This window comes from Hypanus sabinus, unplaced genomic scaffold, assembly GCF_030144855.1.
Source record: "Hypanus sabinus isolate sHypSab1 unplaced genomic scaffold, sHypSab1.hap1 scaffold_248, whole genome shotgun sequence".
NCBI classification, from domain to species: Eukaryota; Metazoa; Chordata; class Chondrichthyes; order Myliobatiformes; family Dasyatidae; genus Hypanus; species Hypanus sabinus.
The window spans coordinates 37172-64230 of record NW_026780602.1 but is presented as its reverse complement, the minus strand read 5'-3'; the positions used below and the strand labels follow the sequence as shown (position 1 = coordinate 64230).

The window sequence follows — 27059 nt, the reverse complement described above, 5'->3', positions numbered from 1 at the left end:
CCGGGAAGGGGGTGTGAATCTCTGACCCACCTGCTGCAGTCAGTGTCGGTCTGGGTGTCAGTGACAGTGAGAAGGAACATTGTCAATGGACGTGTCACAGGCAGCGAGAAACACAGCCATTCCTGTGATTTACTACCATTAAACCAATGACCGTTGTTCACTGATCTGATGAAATTTTCAACTTCCCTTCACAAGGAAGCATTGAACCATCCCATCCTTGGGTATCTGCTGACCGATCCCTTAGGGGTTTATCACAACCTTCACAATCTGATTTACTACAGTTATAGCGAAATTCCTTTACATTGAAACAACACAATGGAACAGTTTCGCAGTTCAGAGTGAGAGATAAATCAAGTTACACTCCTGGCACTTGTGCAGCCCAGGCCCCAGCCGCTGGATTCCTTCACACTGAATGTGGCAGTTCCCCAGGTCGAGGTGTTTTATTGTATCACAGAGTCCGATGACATGAGACAGGACCGCGCAGTCAATCGGGGTCAATGTCATTCCACTGAATGAAAGTGTATCCACAGATCCCAGTGCGGCCTGAGCCAGTCCACGATTCTGAGACTCAAACAGGTAGTGCAATGCGTTCAGGAGCCTCCTTTTACCACTCTGCCGTTCAAACTCCACCTTCACCCAGTCAATCACCCGGCAGGTTGTTTCATTGGGAAATGGACCCAGAACCTCCTCCAGGCCCCGAGCTGTCATTGGGTTGGAGAGACCAGCAACAAAACGGAGAAATACCTCAAATCGCCCATCGGTCGTGTTGTGGGCTTCAGTGAGGAATTTCAGGATATTCCCGGGATCTGGATTCAGGAATTGTGCGACTGCAGCTACAAACTCTTGGATGGTGAGGTGTGGGAATGTGTACACCACACTCCGGGCAGAATCCTCTCTCTCCAAAAGCTCCATCAGGAACCCGGACAGGAACTGGGAAGGCTGCAAATTGAACTTGATCAAATCTCCATCTGTAAACACAACCTTCTTCTCGGACACTCCTCTGAAGGCCATCTGACCAACCCTGAGTAACACATCACGGGGATTCTCAATCTCACGGCCGTGGTTTTTCAGGATGTTGTAAATATAGTAGGAGTACAGTTGGGTGATGGTCTTGGGAACTCGCTGCGGGTCCCTGACTCTTTTTGTGAAGAAGGGGCCCAGTACCAGAGCGAGGATCCAGCAGTAGGAGGGGTTGTAGCTCATGGTGTACAGGATCTCGTTCTCCTTCACATGTTTGAAAACAGCTGCTGCCACCGTCTGATCTTCAAAATGCCTGATGAAATATTCCTTCCTTTCCTCACCAACAAATCCGAGGATTTCAGCACAGACACTGATCTCAGCCTTTTCCAGTAAATGTAACGCAGTGGGACGGGTGGTCACCAGCACTGAACACCCTGGGAGCAGCTTGCCCTGGATTAAACTGAACACAATATCTGACACCTTGCACTTGAATTCAGGATCTGTGTATTGTGCTTCTGTGTCTCTCCGACCATCAACAAAACTGATTGTGTCCTTGAATTCATCCAAACTATCGAATATAAACAACAATCCCTCTGGGTTCTTCCAGACCTCTTTCAGTAAATTCCCAAAGTAAGGATACTGATCCAGAATCAGTTCTTTCAGGTTTATTCTGCAGTTAATGGCATTTAAATCCCGGAATTTGAAACTGAAGACAAACTGGAACTGTTGGTATATCTTCCCCGTGGCCCAATCATAAACAATCTTTTGTTTTCCCGATCCCTGGGACTCCGGCTACTGCTGCGGATATCCCGGATTTGTTTCCAAAGACAGATCTTTTCAATTTCTGAACAAAACTCCTCTTGAATAACTGATCAGTCCGGATTTTTTCCAGCTTACCACGGAGATGTTTTTCTTTCCAGTCCTCATGGTCTCTGCCTCTTGACAGCAGCTCATGTTCCACCAGTCTCCGATCTCGAACAGTAGAAATGACCGTGAGCTCAGCGTATCGATCAACCAGCTGGAAAACCTTCACCTTCTCCCTCATCAAGATCGTGTTCACTCTCAGTGTTTCAGTTTGTGCCTGCAGAGTCTGCTTGTGTCTCCTTCGAACATCTTAGGATGGGCAGAAATAGGTTGTCAATGCCTGATCTGATGAACATGGAGCATACAACATATTTTCTTTAATAAAAAAAAATACTCGTTAAAGACATTGTTTGAGTGAAATCGGGAGATCAGAGATAATAGTGTCTGAAAGTGAACATTGGCCCGGAAACAATTCAGCTCTGATTGAGATTCGCTCTTAAAGGCTCCACTCTCCCCTCTGTTGGTAGTTTGCCGACTCTCCGGTGTTCCAGCGAGCACCAAGTGCACACATGATTCTGGAGAGGAGAGTGTTGTGTGGAGAGGGTGGTTTCACTGCTTTCACTGCTCAGCTTCTGCTGAACTGAGCAACCCTGCAGAGGGTAACAGTGGGGGAGGGGGGCATTTACTTCTTCTACTGACTTTTACTTTTCTCACAATGGACCCCATGTTCTCGACACTCCTTTAGGATTAAACTGTCAGTACTGAGTCACAGAACAGGGACATAATTTCATTTTCCTTTTCCAGGCTGAGCTAGTCACGATGTGACACACCCCACACTGGTCTACAGTCTCTTATTCTCTGAGGAGCTGGTACATGAACCCAGGCAATTCCCCGATGATGTGCGGAAGAGCTGGAAGCTGAAGAGGATGGCAGTGGTAATGGGGAACTCTGAAGTCAGGAGGACAGGCAGGCAATTCTGTGGACACCGATGGGACTTTGCCTCTCAGGTGCCATTGTCCGAAATGTTTCTGGATGTGCCCATAATATCCTGAAAATGGAGATTGAGCAGCCTGAAGTCGTGGCAAACGTTCGTACCAACGATATAGGAAGAGAAAAGTGAGGAATCGGGAAGACAACACGGGGAGTTAGGAAAAAAGCTGAGAAGCAGGAGCTCAAAAGTAGTGTGTTATGTACCCGTGGGTGTCTTGTACTTCTCACGTGACAGTGGTGTACTTCTCACGTGACAGTGGTGCTGAAGCTATACTGAGACTAGGTGATGGTCTTATGATGGTGGAGTGACGTCATTTTCTCGTCCGTAGAGGTCACGTGACAGTTTTTTTTAAACAGGGTATAAAAGGAGGACCCCTCCCTGTGAGGAGGGGCAGTTCGTGGCTGGATTTGCCATTTTGACTACATGCCATTGCGTGGTCCAATATTATGATGCAGTTTGGTTGAAAGGTAGGGTTTTATTTAATGCCTAAAGTTTAAAAGGTGATTGCCGGCAGTTGCTTTATAATACTGCCCGTTAAAAATCAGTGGAGAGTGAAGATCGGAGTTCGGGAGTTAAAAGATCGAGGAAAGTCGACTTTGACGGTGAAACAGGTTTGACCTTGTTTGATCCTCATTTGGAAGGAATTTGTTGGCTGTGCCCACGTTAGCCCCTGCGTTGAGAGCAGAAAGGGTTTGGTGCACAGTTTCGTCAAGGATAGGTCAGTGTCTTTAAGCCGTTTCATTTTCATCTTCGTAAATTCTCCGGCAAAATTATAGTTCGACTGGGACTGCAGCAACACGACGTGAAAGAGAATTTATATCGTCTAAAAGACTCTCTCCTTTAATGGACTGTAAGCATTTTGAACTTATGCAGTACTACTATGAAGAACTGTTTTCGCTTTATTCCTTTAGGAACTGTTTTTTCTGCTGCACAGCAGTTGATCCCCAGTTGCGTTAGCTGTTTGCTTACTTTTGGGTTTGTTTTCAGTGTTTAATAAATGTTTTATTTGTTCTAAAAGACACTGCCTCACTTATATATTTATTGTTGCTGACTCCGTAATAAGTGATCTCAGGATTGCTCACTGTGCCACAAGACAGTGGCAATAGGAATAGAATGAGGTGACAGAAAAAGGTGTGGCTGAAGATTTGGAGCAGGGGGCAGTGATTCAGATTTCTGGATAATTGGGACCACTTCCGGGGTAGGTAGGACCTGTACAAAAGGGTCGTGTTGCACGTGAATCCGATGAGGACCAATATTCTTACGGGCAGATTTACTGGAGCTGTTGGGAGTGTTTTAACCTAAAATGGCCGGGGGATTGGAACTAGTACAATAGAGCAGTGGATGAACCAGCAGTTTTACAAGTGGGTGTAACATGAATGTAAGGAAGGACAGGCCAATGATTGGATTTAAATACAGACAGAGCAACGTTTTAAATTGTACCACATAGACAAAATTCTAAAGGGCGGGGATGCAGGACTAAACACATTGTATTTAACTGCACAAAGCATTCGGAATAAGGTGGACAAACTCTTGGCGCAGTTAGAGATTGTTGTGGGCATCACTGAGTCGTGCCTGAAAGATGGCCATAGTTGGGAGCTTAACGTTAAAGAATAAACATCTTATTGAAAGGCCAGGCAGGAAGGCATAGGCGGTGGTGGTAAGGCTGTGTTGGTTCATGATGGAATCACATATTTAGAAAGAGGTGACATAGTGTCAGAGAATGTTAAATCTTTGTGGGCGGAGATAAGAAACTGCAATGGTTAAAACAAAAAGCTTTACGGGAACCCTATATTGGCCTGCAAATAGTAGCGAAGGTGTAGGGCTGTGATTGCAAAGGGAGCTGGGAAAGGCGTGTGATAAAGGTAATGACGTAATTGTAATGGGGAACTTTAATATGCACAGGGAATAACTTCAGGAGTCGGATCGCAAGAGAGGGAATTTATTGAATACCGATGAGTTAGTGTTTTAGAGAAGCTTGTGCTTGAGACTACTCAGGAAAAGTCTATCTTTGATTAGGTGTTGTGTAATAACCCTGGTCCTAATGAGGGAGTTTAATGCAAAATAACACTTAAGCGTTAGTGATCATAATATGAGTGAATTCATACTGCAGTTTGAGAGGGAGAAGCGTAACTTACCGTATCAGTATCGCAATGGAATAAACTGAATTATAGAGGCATGAGAGGGAAGCTTTCCCAGGTAGATTGGAGAAGGATACTAGTGAAGATGATGGCACAGCAGAGATGGCTGAAGCTTCCGGGAAAAGGTCACAAGTTGCAGGACAGATATGGCCCATGGAGGAAGAAGTTCACAAGTGGCACGTGTAGATTGACAAAGGAAGATAAGGATGGCATACAAGCCAAGGAAAGAGCATACAAGATAACAAATGTGAGGGAAAGTTGGATGAATAGAAAACTTTTAACATCCAACAAAAGGCAACTAAAAAAGCTAAAAGAAGGGAATAGATTAAACATGAGGGCAGAAAAACCAGTAATATAAAGCAGGATAATAAACACTTTTTTACATTTATATGAAGAGTAAAAGGGAGGTGAGAGTTCATACTGGAACATTGGAAAATGATGTTGGTGAGAGAGTAATGGTGGACAAGCAAATGTTAGAATAGCTTAATGTGCACTTTGCATGTATCTTCACTGTGGAAGACGCCAGCAGCATGCATTGGTTTGCGAGTGACAGGCAGTAGGAGTGAGTGCCATTGCTATTACAAAAGAAAAAGTTCTCGGCATACTGAGCGCTCTTCCGATAGATAAGTCACCTGGGTCAGATGAACTACATCCCAGAGTCCTGAGAGAGGTTGCTGAAGTGATGACGGATGGATAGGTCATGATATTTGAAGCATCCCTTGATTCAGGCATGGTCCCGGAGGACTGGAAGATTGCTATTGTCACTCTACTCTTTAGGAAGTGAGGAAGGCAAAAGAGGGAAAATTATAGGCCAGTTAGCCAAACCTCAGCGATTGGTAAAGAGTTCGAGTCTCTTATTAAGTTTGAGGTTTCGAGGCACTTGGAGACAAAAGACAAGTTAAGTTGTCATGGTTTCTGTTGGAATTCACGGTGGAAGTAAGAAGCAGGGTGGACAAAGGAGAGTCCGTGGATGCCATTTACTTGGATTTTCAGAAGATATTTGATAAGGTGCCGCACGTGCGTCTGCTTAACCAGATAAAAATCTATGACATCACAGGAAAGGTACTGGTTTGTGTAGTGGAATTGCTGACAGGCAGCAGACAGCGAGTGGGAATAAAAGGGGCCTTTTCTGGTTGGCTGCCAGTGTCCGGTGGTGTTCCACACGGATCAGTATTGGGATCGCTGACTTTCAGATTGTTTTTCAATGATTTAGATGATGGAATTAATATATTTGTGGAAAGCTTTGCTGATGATACAAAGATAGGTGGAGGAGTCGGTAGAGCGATTGCAACAGGACTGAGACAAATTGGAAGAATGGGCTAAGAAGTGGCAGATGGAATATAGTGTTGGAAACGTATGATAATGCATTTTGGTAAAAGGAGCTGACTATTATCTAAATGGGAAGAAGGTCCAAGCATCAGAGGTGCAGAGGGACTTCGGAGTCCCGAGCAAGATTCCCAGAAGATTAATTTAAAGATCGAGTCTGTGGTAAAGGCAGCAGATGCAACGTTGCATTTATTCCCCCTCAGTTAAAGAATATGAATGTATTCTAACTCTGACTGCAGAGAAAGCCTTTGATAGGGTGGAGTGGCCTTATTTATTTCAAGTTCTGAAGAGGTTTAATTTTGGTCCGAGCTATATTTCCTGTACTAAATTGATTTACCATACCCCAGTGGCTGCGGTTATAACTAATACTCAAAAGTCTCCTTACTTTAAATTAAATAGAGGAACCCGTCAGGGATGTCCTCTTAGTCCTTTATTGTTATAATTTGGTTTTAGAGCCAATTGCTCTTGCCCTTAGGGATTCTAATGCCGTGCAGGGTAAATTACATAAGGTTTCGTTGTATGCGGATGAGTTATTAATTTACATTTCAAACCCTAGGAAATCTATTCCTTTTATGCTATCTATATTCATGGAATTTAGTAGTTTCTCTGGATATAAACTTAATTTACATAAAAGTGATTCGTTTCCTCTTAATAATTATTCTGATTATTATGATCAAATACCTTTTAATATTGCTAAAAAATTATTTCACCTACCTTAATATCACAATTACTAGAATTTTAAAGTCCTATATAAGTATAATTTTTCCTCTCTCATTGAATATACTCAACATGCGCTTTCTAAATGGTCGCTTATGTCGATGTCATTGATAGGTCAATTAATGCTATAAAAATGGTTATTTTACCGAAATGTTTATATATATTTCAAGCAGTTCCCTCTTTCGTTCCAAAAATAATTTCTGATAAAATAGATTCTCTGATCTTGTTTTATGTTTGGAATAACAAAGGCTCTAGAGTGAATAAACTTTTATTGCAAAGATCAAAAAAAGATGGAGGACTGGCCCTAACAAATTTTAGATGTTATTATTGGGCAATCAATATTCATTATGTTACTTTTTGGATTTATAATACAGATAAATAGGATCACCCTCCATGGTTACATTTGAAGGAAAATTCGGTAACGGAGTTTTCTTTAGCTTCTTTGTTAGGAGCTCCCCCACCTTTTCGTTCTCCAGAATATGTAGACAAACTCTCAACCCTATTGTTAAACATACTTTAAAAATCTGGTTTCAGTTTCGTAGGTTTTTTAAATTAAATGATTTTTTTACTTTCTCTTAATATTTATTCTATGTTTTTAAACCATCATTTCTGGATAAGACTTTTTTAACATGGAAAACTAAGGGAATAAAAACTTTTAAAGATTTGTTCTTACTGGATTGTTTAATGTCTTTTTTACCAGTTAATGGATAAATATGATATCTCTAATACACATTTTTTAAAAGATATTTACAGGTGAGGAATTTTTTATGTGCGTTTTTACCGAATTATCCCTTGGCCTATTCCTCAATTTTGGCCTGCGTTATTTTTCAGCTTAAACCATTTCAGAAAAAATTAATAGCTATCATTCATAAACAGTTAATGAATGCTCACTGGTCGCCTAATGATAAGGTTCAACCATCACTTTCAGAAGATCAATGGAGTAAAATTTATTATCTAGTTAATAATTCATCTATCTGTGCACACCATTCCTCAATTCAGTTTAAGATAGTACATAGTATGTATAAAGATAAATCGGCGCATGTATTTCCTAATATAAGCCCTATTTGTGACAGATGTAATGTAGAGGTGGCTACTTTAACTCATATGTTCTGGTCCTGTGTAAGCTTACATAATTTTTGGAGAGATGTACATCGAACACATTTTTAGATGTATTTAAAGTTATAGTTGTGGACGTTCAGCCCAGTTAACTTATAGCAATTTTTGGGATTATCCCAGAGGAAGTAGGTAGAGTATCTGCTTCTGCTCAACATGTGATAGCCTTTTCAACTTTGCTAGCTAGGAGAACTATCTTGTTACACTGGAAAGAATCTAATCCGCCTACTGTTTTCAATCGGCTCTTCTCCATTATCTCATGTTTAAGCTTGGAGAAAATTGGTAGCCAGACCTTTGACACATCTTTTAATTTTGAGCAAGTTTGGCGACCCTTTATTCAATATTTTCATATGATTCAATTTAATGTATTTATTTATTTTTCTTTATTCTCTTTGGGGAAAATCCATATCCATGAAGGTTCAGAGGAGATTGGAAGGATGTTCTTTCTTTTTCCTTTTTTTTAATTTTTTTTGCTCAAATGGACTGCCCAATTTTTCTTTTCTTTTCTTTTCTCTTTCCCTTTTTTTTGTTTTTATTTAGTTTAGCGGGATTTTCTCCCCTTATATAAATAAAATTTTCCAATTTTTTTTTACGATCTGTTAAGTAGAGTTTTTTTGTTATAATATATATATATATATATATATATATATATATAAAACAGTGCAACATTATACATATTTGATTTTGACAATATATACTTTTCTTTATTGCTTTTTATATTTCCTTTGCGTTATGTTTGCTGAATTTCTCCTCTGATTTGTATATTTTTTTACTGGAAATCAATGAAAACTTTGAAAAATGAAATGACATTTATTTTAAAAGGAATCGAATATAAACGCAAGGAGAAAATGCTGAGCCGTTACAAAACTGTAGTCAGGCCGCACTTGAAGTATTGTCAACAGTTTTGTATCCCGTATCTATGAATAGATGTGTTGTCATTAAAGACAGTCCAGAGGAGATTCAGGAGGACGACTCTGGGATTGAAGGGCTTAACTTTTGAGCTGCGTTTTGGCAACTTTGGGCCTGTACTCACTGGAATTTTGAGGAATGCGAGGGAATCCCTTTGAAACTTAACAGATGTTGAAAGGACCAGATAGGGTGGATATGGAGAGGATGTTTCCCATGATGGTTGTATCCAGAACTAGAGGGCACAGCCTCAAATTTGAGGGGTGATACTTTAGAACAGGTAAGGAGGATTTTTGCACCAGTGAGTCATGAATCTCTGGAAGTATCTGCCACAAACTGCAAAGGAGGCCACGTCCATGGGTATTTTTAAGGCAGAAGTTCCTGACACGTCAGGACATCAGTGGATAATGCGAGACGGAAGGTGTATGGAGTTGAGTGGGATCCGAGATTAGCCATGATGGAATGGCGGAGCAGACTTCAGACTTCGCCCCTACAGTAAGGGGAACGCCGAGGATTCTGTCTGACTGACGGGAATGCCTGTTTATAAAACTCATAGAGGCCTCTGGGTAAAGATCCCGAGACTGGGAAGGTGGCGGGTGTTGTGACAATTGCAAATCACTTCTTGTCCTCTAGCCACAACAAAAAAAAAGTCTCCCAGATCCAGACAGTCTCTAAACAGGCCTCTAAAGACACGTATTCAGACACTCAGAGTGAAGTAAAGACATTGAGATTTCCATTCCATCGCTTACCTTTCAGATGCGCGGGCACTTCAGATAAACCCCGCTCAGTGTCCATGTAGGCGAACTGGCCATCACCTGTTCAAACAGATTAACCTGCATGAAGTCTGTTCCGTGTAATACTGTAAATTCATCAGCATTTACATCTGTAACACACAGTGTATTGTTCACCGTACCTCGCTCCCGTATTTCATTCAATATTCTGCTCAGCTTCGGTAAATGGTGATGTAGTTTCAGAAAGGATTCCCACATCACCCTCCGGGCCCCGGAGCCCTTCTCCATCACCAGATCCAGGAGGAGTTTGGAAGCGCCCGCTCGGTTTCCCTTCTCAGCGAGCTCAGTCACGCTCTGTAATGAACAATGTGGAATATACTGAGGAGCGGAAGGATGGGTACAAATCTACCATGAACATGGACTGACCCAGCACATTCTGCAGGACAAAGATCACTGAGAGCCATTGAAGTGTTTGTTGCAGGAAAGAGATTTTAAAAGAAGTTATCGTGGTCAGTCATGACTTTCTGAACGCCACAGATTGCAGAGTACTTACCCATTTGGCAAGGATTAAAAGGAGCAGACATAGTGTGAGTGAGCCAGAGATAGAGTAGGTTATTGAGGCTTTGTGTCAGAGAGGATTCAGTGAGGAGAGGCGGAGGATTTAGATAGATCTTGGGTAAATTTCCCTTCTCTTTTTCACTGTTAGAACAGTGGGAAAGCCAGGCAGGATAGTGGGATGCTCTTCCTACTGGGTGCGGCGTCAGGGAGACCTCCAGTGTCGCTGACATCTGCACCTTCTGGAATTGCATCCAGCTACAGCTTCCTGCAGTTTGTGCTCAGGAATCGGAGCTGAAGCTGGATGAACCCGGAATCACTCAGGAAGCTGAGGTTGACTGACAATCTGTACGGGGAGGGAGATCTACCCAAGGCGCAGGACACAGGTAACTGGGACACCATCAGGAGTGGTAGAGGAGATAGACAGCCACTGCAGGAAACTCCTCTGTAACAGGTATACGGCTTTCTGTTTCGGGGTATGGCCTCGCAGAGGAAAGCCACGGTGATTATGTCTCTGGCTCTGAGTTTGGCTTTGTGACTCGGAAGGGGTGAGCAGAGCAGACTGCACTAAGAGGGGGAATTCAATGGCTAGGAGAACAGACTGGAGATTCTGTTGACGAGAACAAGAATTCTAGATGGTATATTGCCAAGAGCAGGATATCTCGCATCGAAATTGAAACATTTTCAGGGCGGTGGGGAGCAGCCAGAGATTTCGGTCCACGTTGATACCAATGACAAGAGAAGGAAGAGTGCTGAGATCCTGCAAAGTAAGTTCATGGAGTTGGATAATAAGCTAAAGGCAGGACCTCCATGGTTGTGTTCTCAGGATTGTTTCCCATATCAAGTGCCAGCGAGACCTCAAATAGGACGTGAATAGAGTCTATCATGTGGCTGATGAAACGGTGCATGACCGAGGACTTCAGACGTTTAGATGATTGGGCTCTTTTCTGAAGAAGATGGGACCTGGACAGACATGATTGTTTTCCACCCGAACAAGAGAGGGACTGATACCCGCTTATTAGCACTGCATGGGGAAAGCAGATGTGTTAAACTTGAGTTGCAGGAGGATGAAGAACTAGAGTGGATAATTGAGTGGTTGTGTGTGAAAGATGTTGGTAAGCTGACATACAAAGTCTGGAAACTAAAGGATTAGTTTCACGGTAAAACTAACGATTTGAAATGCGTATTATGTCAATGCAAGGAGTGTTGTAGGAAAGGCAGATGAGCTTAGAGCATGGATCAGTTACCTGAATCAGCATTGTAACCAATAATGTGATTTGGTTGGAAGAGTTGCTGGACTGGCAGCTCAGTCTTCCAGGGTTCCGTTGCGTTAGACACGATTCAATTGAGCGGAAGGGATTACAGAAGGAGGGGTGGCATAACTATTCAGAAAAAAAATGTCACTACATTACTCGGACAATAAAAACTTCATAGCTGGTCCAATGAGACTCCATGGGTGAAACTACCGGATAAGAAATGGAAAACCATGATTATGGGATTATATTATAGAGCACTGAATAGCCAATGGGATTTAGAGGATTAAATTTGTTGAAAGTTCATAGACAGTTGCAAAAAACACAAGGTTTTCATGGTAGACAATTCTAGATTTCCTTTTATTGACTGGGTCACCCATATTCTAAGGACTGGATGGGAGCGTGATGGTCAAAGATATCCAGGGAAGTTTCCGTACTCAATATATTGAGGTCATAACGTTAGGCAGTGCGTACTGGAATTCCACTAAAGAACAAGACAGGGCAGGTGACAGATGTGTGTGCATAGGAACACTTTGGAACTATAGTTTGATGATCATTATGGAAAAGGATAGTTATGGTCCTCAGGTTAAGATTCTTAATTGGAGAAAGATCAATTTTAATGGCATCAGAAAGGATCTGACGAAAGTGGATTGGGACTGGTTGTTTCCTGGTACAGATGTGACTGGTAAGTGTGAGACGTCCAAAACTGAAATTTTGAGAGCACAGAGTTTGAATGTTCCTGAAAGAAGAAAAGGCAAGGGTAAGATGTTTAGGGAACCTCAAGTTTTGAGAGATATTGACGCCCTGAGCGCATGGCCAGTACAAGGTCGAAGGATCAATTTCATGAGTACAGGATATGCAAGAGTTACAAAAGGAGGAAATCAGGAGGGATAGAGTATGGCATGAGTTTGCTTTAGCAGACAAGAAAAAAGAGAACACCAAACTCTTCATCAAATATATTTAGAACAATTGCATACCAATGGATAAAACTTGTCCTGTTGATGTTCAGAGTGGGCCTTTATGCACGAAGCTGAACACGGTGTGGTAGATTTTAAATTGATTCATTTGCATTTATATTTACTGAGGAGGCATACAGAGTATTTACAGTGAGGCAAAATAGCAGTGAGATCATAGACTCTATGCAAAGTACAGAGGAGGAGATGTTTGGTGTCTTGAAGCAGATTAGTGAGGGTAAGACCCCAGGGTTTCCTTCATACCTTTTTTGTGGCTAGGTCAGAGATTGCAGGTGATCCAGTAAAGATATTTAAAATGTTAGATGTGTTGGTATTGGATGGTAGCGAAAGTTGATTTGCAGTTTGAAAAGGATGTAAGAATAAAACAAGGAAATTACAGGTCTGTGAGCCTGAAACAAGTGGTGATAAAGTTATTGACAGGTATTGTAAAGAACTGGGTATGAGTATATGGACGGACAAGGATTGATCAGGCATAGTGAACACCGATCTGATCCTGGTAGATCCTGTCCAGCCAATCTTACAGTGTCTCCAAGAAGTTCTCAAGCAAGTTCCCAAACAAGTAATGACAACAATTGAATGTCAGTGGATGTTGTCTTCAGCAAGGCCATTGACACGATCCCTCATGGATCGATGGATCAATCCCTTATTTGCTTGGTTAATGGTGATTGATTAATTGGTGATTAATTCGCTTGGCATTCATGACATTGTAGTAACCACATAACCATATAACAGTTACAGCACGGAATCAGGCCATCTCGGCACTTCTAGTCCGTGCCGAACGCTTACTCTCACACAGTCCCACTGGCCGGCACTCAGTCCATAACCCTCCATTCCTTTCCTGTCAAATTCCTATCCAATTTTACTTTAAACGACAATACTTAACCTGCCTCTACTACTTCTACAGGAGGCTCGTTCCACACAACTACCACTCTCTGAGTACAGAGATTTCCCCTCTTGTTACCCCTAAACTTTTGCCCACTAACTCTCAACTCATATCCTCTTGTTTGAATCTTCCCTAAACTCAATGAATAAAGCCAATCCACGTCAACTCTATCTATCCCACTCATAATTTTAAATACCTCTATCAAGTCCCCTCTCAACCTCCTACGCTCCAAAGAATAAAGACCTCTCCTGTTAAACCTTTCTCTGTAACTTGGGTGCTGAAAACCAGGTAACATTCCAGTAAATTTCCTCTGTACTCTCTCTATTTTGTTGACATCTTTCCTATAATTCGGTGACCAGAACTCTACACAATACACCAAATTCGGCCTTACCAATGCCTTGTACAATTTTTTACATTACATCCCAACTCCTATACTCAATGGTCTTATTTATAAAGGCCAGCATACTAAAAGCTATCTGCACCACCCTACCCACATGAGATTCCACCTTCAGAGAACTATGCACCATTATTCCCAGATCACTCTGCTCTACTGCATTCTTCAATGTCCTACCATTTACCATGCCTGTCCTATTTGGATTATTCCTACCAAAATGTAGCACCTCACACTTATCAGCATTAAACTCCATCTGCCATCATTCAGCCCACTCTTCTAACTGGCCTAAATCTTTCTTCTAGCTTTGAAAACCTACTTCATTATCCACAATGCCATGTACCTTAGTATTATCTGCATACTTACTAATCCAATTTACTACCCCATCATCCAGATCATTAATGTACATGACAAACAACATTGGACCCAATGCAGATCCCTGAAGTACACCATTAGTCACCGGCCTCCAACCTGACAAACAGTTATCCACCACTACTCTCTGGCATCTCCAATCCAGCCACTGTTGAATCCATTTTACTACTTGAATATTAATACCTAACGATTGAACCCTCCGAACTAAACTTCTGTGCGGAACCTTCTCAAAGGCCTTACTGAAGTCCATATAGACAACATCCGCTGCATTACCCTCGTCAACTTTCCTCGTAAACTCTTCAAAAAATTCAAAATATTTGTCAAACATGACCGTCCACGCACAAATCCATGCTGTCTGTTCCTAATCAGACCCTGTCCATCCAGATAATTATATATACCATCTCTAAGAATACTTTAATTTAATTTACCCACCACTGACGTCAAACTGACAGACCTTTAATTGTTAGGTTTATTTAAAGCCCTTTTTAAACAATGGAACCACATGAGCAATACGCCAACCCTCCGGCAGCATCCCCTTTTCTAATGACATTTGAAATAATTCTGTCAGAGCCCCTGCTATTTCTACACTAACTTCCCTCAAGGTCCTAGGGAATATCCTGTCAGGACCCGGGAATTTGTCCACTTTTATATTTCTTAAAAGCTCCAGTACTTCCTCCTCTTTAATTGTCATATTTCCATAACTTCCCTACTTGTTTCCCTTACCTTACATAATTCAATATCCGTCTCCTCAGTGAATACTGAAGAAAAGAAATTGTTCAAAATCTCCCCCATCTCTTTCAGCTCCACGCATAGCTGTCCACTCTGATTCTCTAAGGGACCAATTTTATCCCTCACTAGTTATTTGCTATTAATATAACTGTAGAAACCCTTCGGATTTACTTTCACTTTACTTGCCAAAACAACCTCATATCTAAGATGAAAGATGAAAGGGAACATGAGGGGGAACTTCTTCACTCAGAGTTTACCGAGAGTGCGGAAGGAGCTGCCATCGGTATGGTATATGTGCATTCAATTTGAACATTTAAAAACAATTTGGATATGTACATAAATGGGAGGGGTATGGATGTCTCTTGGCGGTGTGCAGATGACTGGGATTCGACATATAATATGTCAGTGCGAACTTGATGAGCTGAAGAGCCTGTTGCTGCACTGCAGATTTCGATGACTATGACTAGGTCAAACTATGACAGGGTGACTATTGATTTTCTCCTGGCTACTCCCTGCTGAACCACAGCATGTTCACACATCAATGCCAGGCTCCATGAGGGTCCAGTGTCAGCCTACAGCCAGGAATTGACAGTGAGGAGCTACACGATTTCAGGGCGTTTATGCATGTGTGAAAGACCAAAGTCAAATGGCAGTAATTCAGCGAAGGAAGTTTGGATTGAAATTGTCAGCTGTCTCCTGTGGATTGTTAGGGTTAGGGATAATGTTTGGCTCTTCACTAAAATTCATTCTGGAGAGCAATATGGTGAGTGTGTCCCAGTAACATGAGGATCATTATAAAGGTGTTTCTCGGCAATTCAGTGTCAGCTGCAGAAGCTTGGAATATTTCTAATTGTATTATTTTGCAGTTCTCTGTGTTGTGGTAATTATAAACTCCAAATGGAACAGTCACAAGAAACAGAAGGTAACTGAACCCTGAGGCATGTTGGGATACTTGATCAAATGCAAGAGGGTCAGCAATTGAAAAGAGAGACGATATTCAGTACTGCCTGTTCAATTGACGATGGGGTTGAAGGTAGACTCGAGAAATTAGCTGATAATTAAGTCACTATATATTCGACTTTTGGGAAACCCGAGGGTAATCAAGAGAGTCTGGTGATGGCCATTAAGGTCGAAAATTGGGAACATGATGTGATGTCAGACTGAGTGGTGTAGAGTGGTTCTCTGTCCACTTGCAATGTCCGGCAAGTGTCACATCACTAGATTCACCTCTCAATCATTGCCTGTATCCTAACCTGTCTAAAAGTGAATGTGTTCAGAAATATGGACAGAGGCTTGTATTGGTTAATGAAAGTTCAGGGTTTCTGAAAACGAAAAATCTTTTCTTGATGTTGACCACAAAGATTACAGGATTTTCACTGCCCAGAGATGCCATTACACCGTTCTGTCGGTCTGTGATAGATTCAGTAGAATTTACACTTAGTCTATGTTCCTTACACTTACGTGATACTCTGGCCCGGAGAAGTGATCCTCGCCCATTAACATGAAGCTGACTCCCTCCACACCCTCCTCAATCGCCTGCTCCAGTCGCTCCTTGTAGAATCTCGTCAACCGGAACAGTTGGTGATCCTCACAATTTGACAGAAAGGCGGAGATGGTGGAGTTCAGATCTGTAGTCAATCATAGAACATAAAATAGTAGAATGTACCATGTGTATGCAGACATGATGCCAATTTAAAACAATCCCATCTTCAGGAACCTGGTGAATGTCCCTCCGTTCCCGGCCTATTCATGAGTTCAAACGCCTCTCAGATGCTGCTGAGTATCTGTTTCCAGTCCCTCCCTCGGCAGCTCATTCCAGACACCGATCACTCTCTGTAAAAAAAAACTGCATCCTAAATCCCCTTTAAACTTTACCCCCTAATCTTAAATCTATTCACTCCAGTACTTGATATTTGCACCAAGTCACAGACTATCGAACTGTGCCATGTCTTTCATAAGTTTATGAATTCTCTGAGATTGAGGCCTCAGTCTCCGTCACTCCAGAGAAAGCAATCCAAGCTTGATCAACCTCTCCCGGAAGCCAATATTCTCTAATTTGGGTAACCGAGTATCTTCTGTGATCGTGGTGAACTCGTCTGCACCCTCGCCAGAGCCTCCACATCATCCTCGTGATATGGCTACCAGACTTGTGCACAATACTGAGATGGTCTCTTAACCAAAGTTCATCCAGTTCCAGCACAGCTTTGGAAAAAATACAGACTCACACATCAACTTGTCGTTAGCACGCTGTGAATTGCATTGCCACTTTCAGGGAGCTGTGCACCTCCATCACAACACCCGTCCGTACACCAGCTTTCCTAACGTTCCCAGCATTCGCTGCGCACATTGCTCGCGAACTTGACCTCCCAAGGTGCAACTCCTTACATTTGCCCGAATTAACTGCACTTGGTGACTATCTGTTCATATCTCTAATTGGATGCTGAATATTTTGACAACAGTCGAAAATTTACACAACTCGGCCGAGTCTGTAAATCGACGAATCAGTCCACCAATGTTATTCTTTCTATATTATCATTTTGAGTAACACATAGTTTATTATTAAGTTATTTACATCACACACGACGCATAGCGACCCAGTGATCCTTGCAGAGAATACTGGTCACAGACCATCACCCAGAAGAGTGATCCTCCAATCCTGACTCTATTTTATGTGACCAAGACAACATTGAAATCAATGTACAAAGTCTCTGATGAAGATTCCTCAACCCGCAACGTTGATTGTTCATTTCCCTCTATAGATGCTGCCTGACCTGCTGAGCTCCTCCACCATTTTGTGCGTTGCCCTTTCTACTTAGTCTCTTGTTTTACTTTAATCTTATTCGCCAGGGACATTCATTGTCTCGGTAGCCCATTCGATTTTCTGTTTAAAATTTCTCCTGTTCACTGTCTCTAGCACCCAGCCTGTTCTCCCACAGTATAACGTTCCGTTACTCGGCCACAGAAAACAGATACCAGGAAACTCCCCTCTTCTCCACTGAGCAAAAACCCGAAAATCCAGGGAGATTTCACCACTGACCTTCCAAAAGATAAAACAACATCTGTTTCTCTCACTGGCTGTCGGAAGCATTTCCCACATCAGGATTGTACCAAGTACTGACAGAGATTCTGTCTGGTCCCTGGACTGTTACATTGCCCGCTCTTGTATTCCTATCTGAGTTTCATTCACATCCACTGTATTTTCAGAAGCTCCTTCCCATTCACTCAAGCGAAGATTTGTATGGTGAGCGGAGTGATTCGACCATTCCCGCTGTTAGGCCCCTGCACAGGAGCTCGTAAATTGTTCCAGTGCTCAAGGTCACTTTACCAGTAGAATCAATGATGGCAGTTTTGCAGTGCCCCTTTATTGCCCAATTCTTTGTTCCCTCAGAATTATTGATGATTTGACTACACGTGTACCGTAAGGACAGAGTTTTAATGAGAAAGAGCCCAGTGAGCATACCTGTGTCCATTCTGACTCTGACTGGGGTTGGTTGATTGTTGTCTGCTTGTCTGCCGTCCGGGTGGAATTAAGCACCTCCTGCTGGCAATAATCTGAATTACACAAACAAAAAGAGTATGATTCAGTTACTCTGTCCTTCAAATCTGAAACACTTTTGTTAGGTCGCTGCTCAGTCTCCTACATTCCCGGGAGTAAAGACATAGAGTGGCATCCTCTCCCCAGGACTGAGGCCTTCTGGCCCTGACAACACGCTCACAAATCTCCGTACTCTTTCCACTTTAACCATGCCTTTTCAAATACACAGCGGCTAGAACTATACTTTCTACTACAAACACACTATCACCAATGCCTTGGACAACGGCTCCATAGCGGTTAACACAACTTTTTACAGTTGGAACTGCCTGGTTGAAATTCTCTCCGCTGCCTGTATAAGTTTGCAGGTTCTCAAGGTGATCGCATGTGTTTCCTCCGGGTGATCTGGCTGTCCCCACCCCCCATAGTCTTAAGAGGTACCAGTGGGCTGGTTAGTTTGTCATTGCAAATTGTCCTGTGACAAGACTAGCGTCAGATTGGAGGACTTATTGGGCAGAGCGGCTCGCTGTATCTGAGTAAAAAATAAAATAAAATAATGTCCCAACTCCTGCACTCAGTACCCTGACTGTTGAAGAATGGCATGGTAAACTCTTTCCACACCACCCCGTGTTGCTGCATTGAGCGATCTGTGCACTGAATCTTTTCACTCCCTCTGTTCTACATCAATCTCAGACCATGAGCTGTTTGTGACAATATTCAGAATGAAACTGAAGAGCACCAGGAAAACCAACGCACCAGAGAAGTTTGACGTTGACAGTGTCCCTCAGGAATATGCCACAGAGGTGAAGAACAGATTCATGGATTAAAGCTGGTAGAGAGAAAGCCAGAAGAGCTATGGATAGAAGTAAGGAGCTTTATAGAAGAGGTGCCAACGAAAACTATTGCAAACAGTACGAAGACCTGGAAAGCAAAATGGATTTCTCCGGAAGCTGAGCAATGAAGGGGAGTGACGGTCAACGGAGATGGAAATGAATACTTCCAAATGAACACAAGGTTCAAGCAGGTAGAAAGGAGAGATAAGGAAACTTATTTAAAGGAGTGATGCAAAGAAGCTAAAAAAAAAACAACGGAATTGGAAAAACAAGAGATCTATGCAAGAAGTTTGGAACAATTGTGTGTGTGTCAGTGTCGAGACCTCTGTGGTTCATTATTCATGCCACTGATTTGTATATGGATGGACGTGGCACGATTAGCAAGTTTGAATTGGATTGAATAAAATCGTATCGATTTATTTCATCCTTCACATACACGATGAGTAAAAATCTTTATGTTACGTTTCGGTCTAAATGTCTAATGCGAAATCAAAGACATTTATAATAATTTACAGGCGGAACAGAGGTTGAACAAGATGGTCGATATATATCACTGAGGTGGTGGGATACAGACTGGGCAGAGGTTGAATAAGGTGGTTGATATATATCGTTGAGGTGGTGGGGAACAGGCTGGACAGAGGTTGAACAAGATGGTCGATATATATCACTGAGCTGGAGGTATACAGGCTGGACAGAGGTTGAATAAGATGGTCGAAATATATCACTGAGGTGGTGGGATACAGGCTGAACAGAGATTGGATAAGATGGTTGATATATATCACTGAGTTAACCTCTTTGTTTATGGAATTAAATTCCATCTTCTGCAGCCTCGTGTTGCCCCAACCACTCACCCCCCACCCTTGTCACTATTTCTACCTTCCTACCTTCCCCTCACTTGGATCCACCTCTCACTCCCCAGCTCTTGCCCCATCCCCACTCATCACCTCTTTTCTCTGACTATTTCCCGCCAATTCTCAGTCGAGGGGGAGGGTCTCGGCCCGAAATGTTGACGGTCCATTTCCCTCCACAGATGCTGCCCGACCTACTGAGTTCCTCCGGCAGTTTGTTCTTTGGTCTGTATAACCCGTGTTAGTATGGGGAGCATGATTTTACACCTTATTACAGGTACAATCTCAACTACGCCCAAAGAAGTGAAGTCATGTCACTCCTTTACACAATAACATTTACAATAAGCACAATGTACCTTCGACCTAACCCCCTACCCACTGCCGAAAATGTGGAACAGTCCTTGTTCCAAGCCTGCACCGGTATCGCTTCCCAACTCCTCTGACACAACACTGCCGAATGCATTGGTGCTTCTTCCTGCGCCTGCTGTCAAGTTTACTTAGTCCATTTACTGACTCGTCGAACCCTTTTCTCGAACTATCTTTCTTCATCTCAGGAGGTCGTATATCCACTGACATCTTGTATAAACTCAGTGATTCTCTCAGCTACCTGCACTGTACCTATTCCATCCCTTCTCTCAGTTCCTCTGTCCCCGCCGCATCTGCTCTCAGGATGAGGCTTTTCATTCCAGAACTAATGAGATGTCCTTCTTCCTTTCTTCCCCAGCAATGCTGCCCTAATCCGCATTTATTCCGCCCATTTTGCGTCTGCCCTCAGCCCATCCACCCGTGGCTCCACAAGGGAGAGGTTTCCTCTGGTCCTCATCCACCACACCACCAGGTTCTGCGTCCAGCGCCCAATTCTCCGTAACTTTCGCCATCTCGAACGGGATACTAGCAACAAACATATCTTTCCCTAAACCCCCAACCCCACACTTCCGCACCCTACGCGACTCCCTCGTCCATTCTTCCTTTCCCGCTGATCGCCCTCCTTGAGGTTTTCCTTGCGAGCGTCACATGTGCCAGACCTGCCCCCAGGAAGCACAAGTTATTAGATACTGTCTAATCTTGCTGTTAACATTGAGTTTGTTACAGGGCCCCAGAGTCTGCAAACAAATGATTGTTAGGAAGCAGAAGCTGACGGTGAGAAACTGTTTCTTGGACTTGATTTCCGTGCTTAGTGATGTTCCCGGGGTTACACCTATTCCTACTTGTCTTGTATATCGATAATTTGGTTCAGAAGATAATGGATATGGTTAGTCATTCGCACAAATTAAGTTCAAGCAGTTACATTTCTGAAAGACAGTAAGTATAAACAAACCCCTCTTATTTCCGCTCCCCACTCAGAACTGACCAAAAACTACTTCAAAACACGCAAAAGCTTGAAAGGAGCAAACACCGAGGGCATGTGAGTGGCTTTAAAGAGCCGGGCTGCGGAGAACACATTACCACACTTGGAGTGATTGCAACCGGGTCTGACAGAGGAATAACTGGCACAGTCAGTCTCATTCCAATTGCTTCCTACCTTCCTTTGTATAGATATGTAATGTCTAAAGGACCAGTGTTTGACTAAATGAGACTCACCAGACTTTCTGCTGACCGAATCAATGGAAACTCTGAGTCAGGAGGGTTCTGTCCAGTTGATGCTCTCAGTCTTCGGGCTGGTTCACTTGTTGCTGTCCCTTCGTTTTCAGTCGTGGTTTCCTTCCAGTTGGGTTTTTCTTCCAATAAATCACTCACCGCAGGTCTAACTTTAACTAGACAGATAATAAAGCACATTAACAATACAAATGAGAAAAAAACTATTTCCGTTTATCGAAGTTTAATTATTGAAGACAAATATAACGATCTCAAAGAACAAATCTGAAATTGCCCCTCGCACTTCCCAATGCCTGATATGGGATACGAAGGAGTCATCGTTCAGCTGTGGTCCGACACAAGATGTAGGAGGAGAATTCGATGATTCTGCCCATTGAGTCTGCTCCACCATTCAAACTTGATATTTAGTCCAACACCATATTCCTGCCATCACCCTGCAACCCTGAAGCTACTGAGCAATCACGGACGTATTAATATCTGCCATAAATCTACGCAAAGGTCAGCCTCCACCACCCTCTGTGGCAACAGTTTCCACACAGCAGCCATCCTTTGGCTGAAGAGATTTTCCTCAAGCAAGGCTGCAGGCCCGGATGGTGTCAGGCCCAGGGTGCTCAAAGCCTGCCCCCCCCCCAGCTATGCGGAGTACTTCAACCTGAGCCTGAGTCTCCAGAGGGTCCCTGGGCTGTGGAAGACGTCCTGCCTCGTCCCTGTACCGAAGACACCGCGCCCCAGTGGCTCCAATGACTACAGACCGGTGGCATCACCTCCCACATCATGAAGACACTGGACAGTCTTGTTCTGGAGCAGCTCCGGCCTATGGTTAGGCCACACTTAGACCCCCTCCAGTTCGCCTACCAGCCCCGACGAGTAGTTGAGGATGACTTCTTCTACCTGCAGAACCGTGTCTATGACCACCTGGACAAGCCGGAGAGCACTGTGAGGGTCATGTTTATTTACTTCTCCAGTGCGTTCAACACCGTCCGCCCTGCTCTGCTGGGTGAGAAGCTGACAGTGATGCAGGTGGATGCTTCCCTGGTGTCATGGATTATTGATTACCTGACTGGCAGACCACAGTACGTGCGCTTGCAACACTGTGTGTCAGACAGAGTGGTTAGCAGCACTGGGGCTCCACAGGGGACTGTCCTGTCTCCCTTTCTTTTCACCATCTACAGATCAGACTTCAACTACAGCACAGAGTCTTGCAATCTTCAGAAGTTTTCTGATGACTCTGCCATAGTTGGATGCATCAACAAGGGAGGTGAGGCTGAGCACAAGGCTACGGTGGGAAACTTTCTCACCTGGTGCGTACAGAATCATCTGCAGCTTACTGTGAAAAAAAACCTAAGGAGCTGGTCGTAGACCTGAGGAGCGTCAAGGCACCGGTGAACCCTGTTACCATCCAAAGAGTCAGTGTGGACATGGTGGAGGATTATAAGTACCTGGGGATACGAATTGATAATAAACTGGACTGGTGAAAATACACTGAGGCTGTCTACAAGAAGGGTCAGAGCAGTCTCTATTTCCTCAGGAAACTGACGCCCTTTAGCATCTGCCGGACGATGCTGATGTTGCTCTACGAGGCTGTGGAGGCCAGTGCTATCATGTTTGCTGTTGTGAGCTGGGGCAGCAGGCTGAGGGTAGCAGACACCAACAGAATCAATAAACTCATTCGTAAGGCCAGTGATGTTGTGGGGGTGGAACCGGACTCTCTGACAGTGGTGTCTGAAAAGAGGATGCTGTCCAAGTTGCATGCCATCTTGAACAATGACGCCCATCCACTCCATAACGCACTGGTTAGGCACAGGAGTACATTCAGCCAGAGACTCATTCCACCGAGATGCAACACTGAGCGTCATAGGAAGTCGTTCCTACCTGTGGCCATCAAACTTTACAGTCCTCCCTTGGAGTGTCAAATACTCTAAGCCAACAGTCTTGTCCTGGACTTATTTCCACTGGCATAATTTACTTACTATTATTTAATTATTTCTGGTTTTATTTTGCTATATTTCTACTCTATCCTTGGTTGGTGCAACGGTAACGAAACTTAATTTCCCTTGGGATCAGTAAAGTCTGTCTGTCTGTCTGTCTGCCTTTCTGTCAACACAATTTTAAAGGTAGGCTTCTTTATTCTGAGACTGTGCTGTCAGATCACAGACTCTCTGTCTAACGGAAGCATCATCTCCATGTCCACTGTATCCAGGCCTTTCAGCATTCGGTAGGTTTACTTAACCATACATGCGCCCCACCTCCCCTACCGTCCCTCTGAACTCCATTGCCCATAGGTGCAAAACCATCAAATGCTCCTCAAACATAAAGCCGATCATTCCTGAGATTATTCATGTGAACCTTGTTAGCAACAACTTCACTGAACAGTTTCCCAGGAACAACAGGCAAATGGATACCAGAACAAGTTAGTGCCATTTCCATTCCCAGGTTAAATCAGGTCCATTTCAGGAAATATAAACCAGTCCAGGGTGAATGTAATAAAAGGAAACTGGAATTACCAGGAACACTCAGCAGGTAAGGAACAACTGTGGGGAGAGGAAAAAAAATTGACGATTCAGGTTTACACCTTTCGTCACAATTAACTTCAAACATTTTCAGTTTTTACTGCAGATCTCCAGCATCTTGAGTTTCTGTTAGATTTCCACTGTCTGGCAGACGTGTGACAGTAAGGGGGAATTTACAAACACGGTTTGAAAAATGAACCCACAGACCAGAAATACTCACTCAACACCTTATAAGCCTGGTCAAGTTGACCCCCGGGTCCATTTTACTTGATCTAAAACTATGATATCCTATGACCCAACCTCACAGGGTCACAGAGATGAACCTGTCACTTACAGACGCCAGAAGCCTCGCACATCGTCCACACATCTCACAGCAAGTGGTGTATTCAGGGATATACCCACAGCCAATGTCCAGATGCCCGAGACCTCTGAATCATTTGGAAGGAGGAACATCGTGTCCCATCTGTATAAGTTCTAAGAATTACAGCCCAAACCTCAACTCTGGGACTCCTTTGTTACCGGTATAACGATGCAGTGTTTCGGCCGATCAGAGTTCAGAAACTAACACTCAATCAACCTATGGCCGAACAGGAACCTGATTATCATCTGACTGGACCAATGATCGGGCTGGAAAACATGGGAGTGAGTCACCAGATACCGGGGTACGTTTCACATTGTCTCCGGCAGCTAAACTGAACACAATTTATCATTATCTTATAGTTTAAAGAGGTCTGGCCCAGCACAATCGGCCATCAATTTCCTGTAGGCTAACAGGAATAAAAGGCTTTTAATATAAAATTGAAATGATAGTGCTGGAAACTCGTTTCTTCAGATTAGATCTGAGGGAAGAGAAACTGTGGAAGACCCAGTATCAGGACTGGCACTGTCCAAGATGCTGCCCGATCTGCTGAACGTGTCCAATGTTCTCTCTTTTTACTTTAATTGATGCACAACTATTGACTGATTACAAGATGTTTGTGACGGCCTGAACAAAGTCGCACAAATGTAAGTCCCGCATTGTCACTTTGTGTCTGACCACGGGAGTGTTTGATGGTACCGTGTAGAGGAATAATCACTCTGTGTCTGATCTCGGGAGTGTGTGTTGGGACGGTGTGGATTGAGATTCACTCTGTCTGACACCGGGAGTGTTTGATGGGACCGTGTAGAGGAATAATCACTCTGTGTCTGAACCCGGGAGTGTTTGATGGGACCGTCTAGAGGAATAATCACTCTGTGTCTGACCCCGGGAGTGTGTGTTGGGACGGTGTGGATTGAGATTCACTCTGTCTGACACCGGGAGTGTTTGATGGGACCGTGTAGAGGAATAATCACTCTGTGTCTGACCCCGGGAGTGCTTTGTCTTTGTCTTCATTCCAACACAGGGATAATACAGTCAATACAGTCAGTGCTCAAAATCCTCCCCACCCCACTATCTGACTGTCACATCTGCTCCCGAGGCCGCTGTCTCTCACTGAGGGACCGTGACCAGAGAGCGATAAAAATGAGCACCACTCCCTGCAAGTCACATGGGCTGTTACCCTGGCAACAGAGAAAGTAGCTCCCCAAAACTGAAAGAAATAAATTAAATAACAGACTCACTTTAAATGCTGTCAAGATTAACACTTCGCCATTTTGTAACGTTGAACCTAAAATTGTAATTATTGATGCGATACAGACTGTCATTGATGCGATACAGACTGTAGGATACAGGCTGGACAAAGTTTAAACAAAATGCGCGGGGAATAAGCAGATGGAACCAGATGGGAAAAGGGATCATCAATAATTTTCTCTTCATTCCAACACAGGAATAATTCAGTACACGCAGTCAATGCTCACAGCATCACCACCACCCCTTTATCAGTCTGTTACATCTGCTCCTGACGCCACTAACTCTCACTGAGCAACGGTGACGAGAGTGCGATAAAAATGTTTACCACTCCGTACCGGTCACATGGGCTGTTATCCTGGCAATGCAGAAAGCGGCTCTCCAAAAGTGACCGAAAATGTAAACAGGGTCAATTTCAAACGCTGTGAGTCTCGTTATGACAATGTTAACATCATTCAATATTGCATGTACTTGTTCAAAATAAGTCTGTGAACCTTGGCTTTCATTAATTGATGTGACCTCCCCCCCCCCACTCCGCCGCGCCCCCAATCCCCCGTACAGCAATAACTTCAACCATATGCTTCCGTTAAATGTTGATCTTCCTGCACATCGGCTTGGAAGAATTTTATGTCATTCCGACTTACAAAACTGCTTCAACTCTGGGATGTTGGTGAGATTCCTCGACGGAACTGCTGCTTCAGGCCATCCCAAAATATTCCAATGGGATTAGCGTTAGGACTTTGACTCGGCCATTCTAATTTCCTTTTGAAATTATTTTCTTATTGATTTACTGTTGTCTTTTGGATCATTGACTTGTTGGGTTATCCAACTTCAATTAAACTTCAGTTGACAGAGTGCTACCCTGACATTCTCTTGTAAAGTGTCTTGATATAAAATTAACACATAGTTATTTTATAACGTTGAAACTAAAATTGTAATGTTTGCCTTTACCTTACCTCAGGCTGCATTCAATAAATCCTCTGCCATTCTTAGGTAACAAACACTGATATTGAGGCAAAAAACTTCACAATGAAGCGACAGTAATAGTTTCAAGGATTACAGCTCAAACAGCAACTCTCCCAGGACTCCTTGCTACCTGTAATATGATGCAGTGTTCCGGCCAATCAGAGTTCAAAAACTAACACTGCGTCAACTTATGGCAGAATGGGAACTTGATGGTCATCTGACTGGACCAATGATCGGGCTGGAAAACCTGGGCGTGAGTCACGAGATACTGGGGATACGTTTCACATTGTCCCCTGCAACTAAACCGAATTCAATTTATCATGGT

The 27059-nt window shown here is 43.3% G+C and overlaps 1 protein-coding gene across 1 annotated transcript; it reads right to left on the bottom strand.

Annotated features, from left to right (window-relative positions):
* Positions 1-1711: 1711 nt before the first annotated feature.
* On the bottom strand, positions 1712-26830 carry LOC132387990 (uncharacterized). Its single transcript, XM_059960325.1, has 7 exons — positions 26725-26830; positions 21638-21810; positions 18304-18395; positions 16305-16471; positions 9869-10040; positions 9705-9770; positions 1712-2073 (listed from the first exon to the last, which is right to left on the bottom strand). Exons 3-7 carry the CDS (start codon positions 18311-18313, stop codon positions 1712-1714), a joined length of 777 nt encoding a protein of 258 aa, XP_059816308.1. The 5' UTR covers positions 18314-18395; positions 21638-21810; positions 26725-26830.
* Positions 26831-27059: the final 229 nt, after the last annotated feature.

Bases quoted from the DNA above. Each gene is read 5' to 3' on its own strand.
- LOC132387990 (XM_059960325.1), bottom strand. The intron at 10,041-16,304 runs GTAAGTGTAAGG...TGTTCATTACAG, and splicing joins TCTCCGGGCCAGAGTATCAC to AGCGTGACTGAGCTCGCTGA. The intron at 9,771-9,868 runs GTACGGTGAACA...CTGTTTGAACAG, and splicing joins GAATGAAATACGGGAGCGAG to GTGATGGCCAGTTCGCCTAC.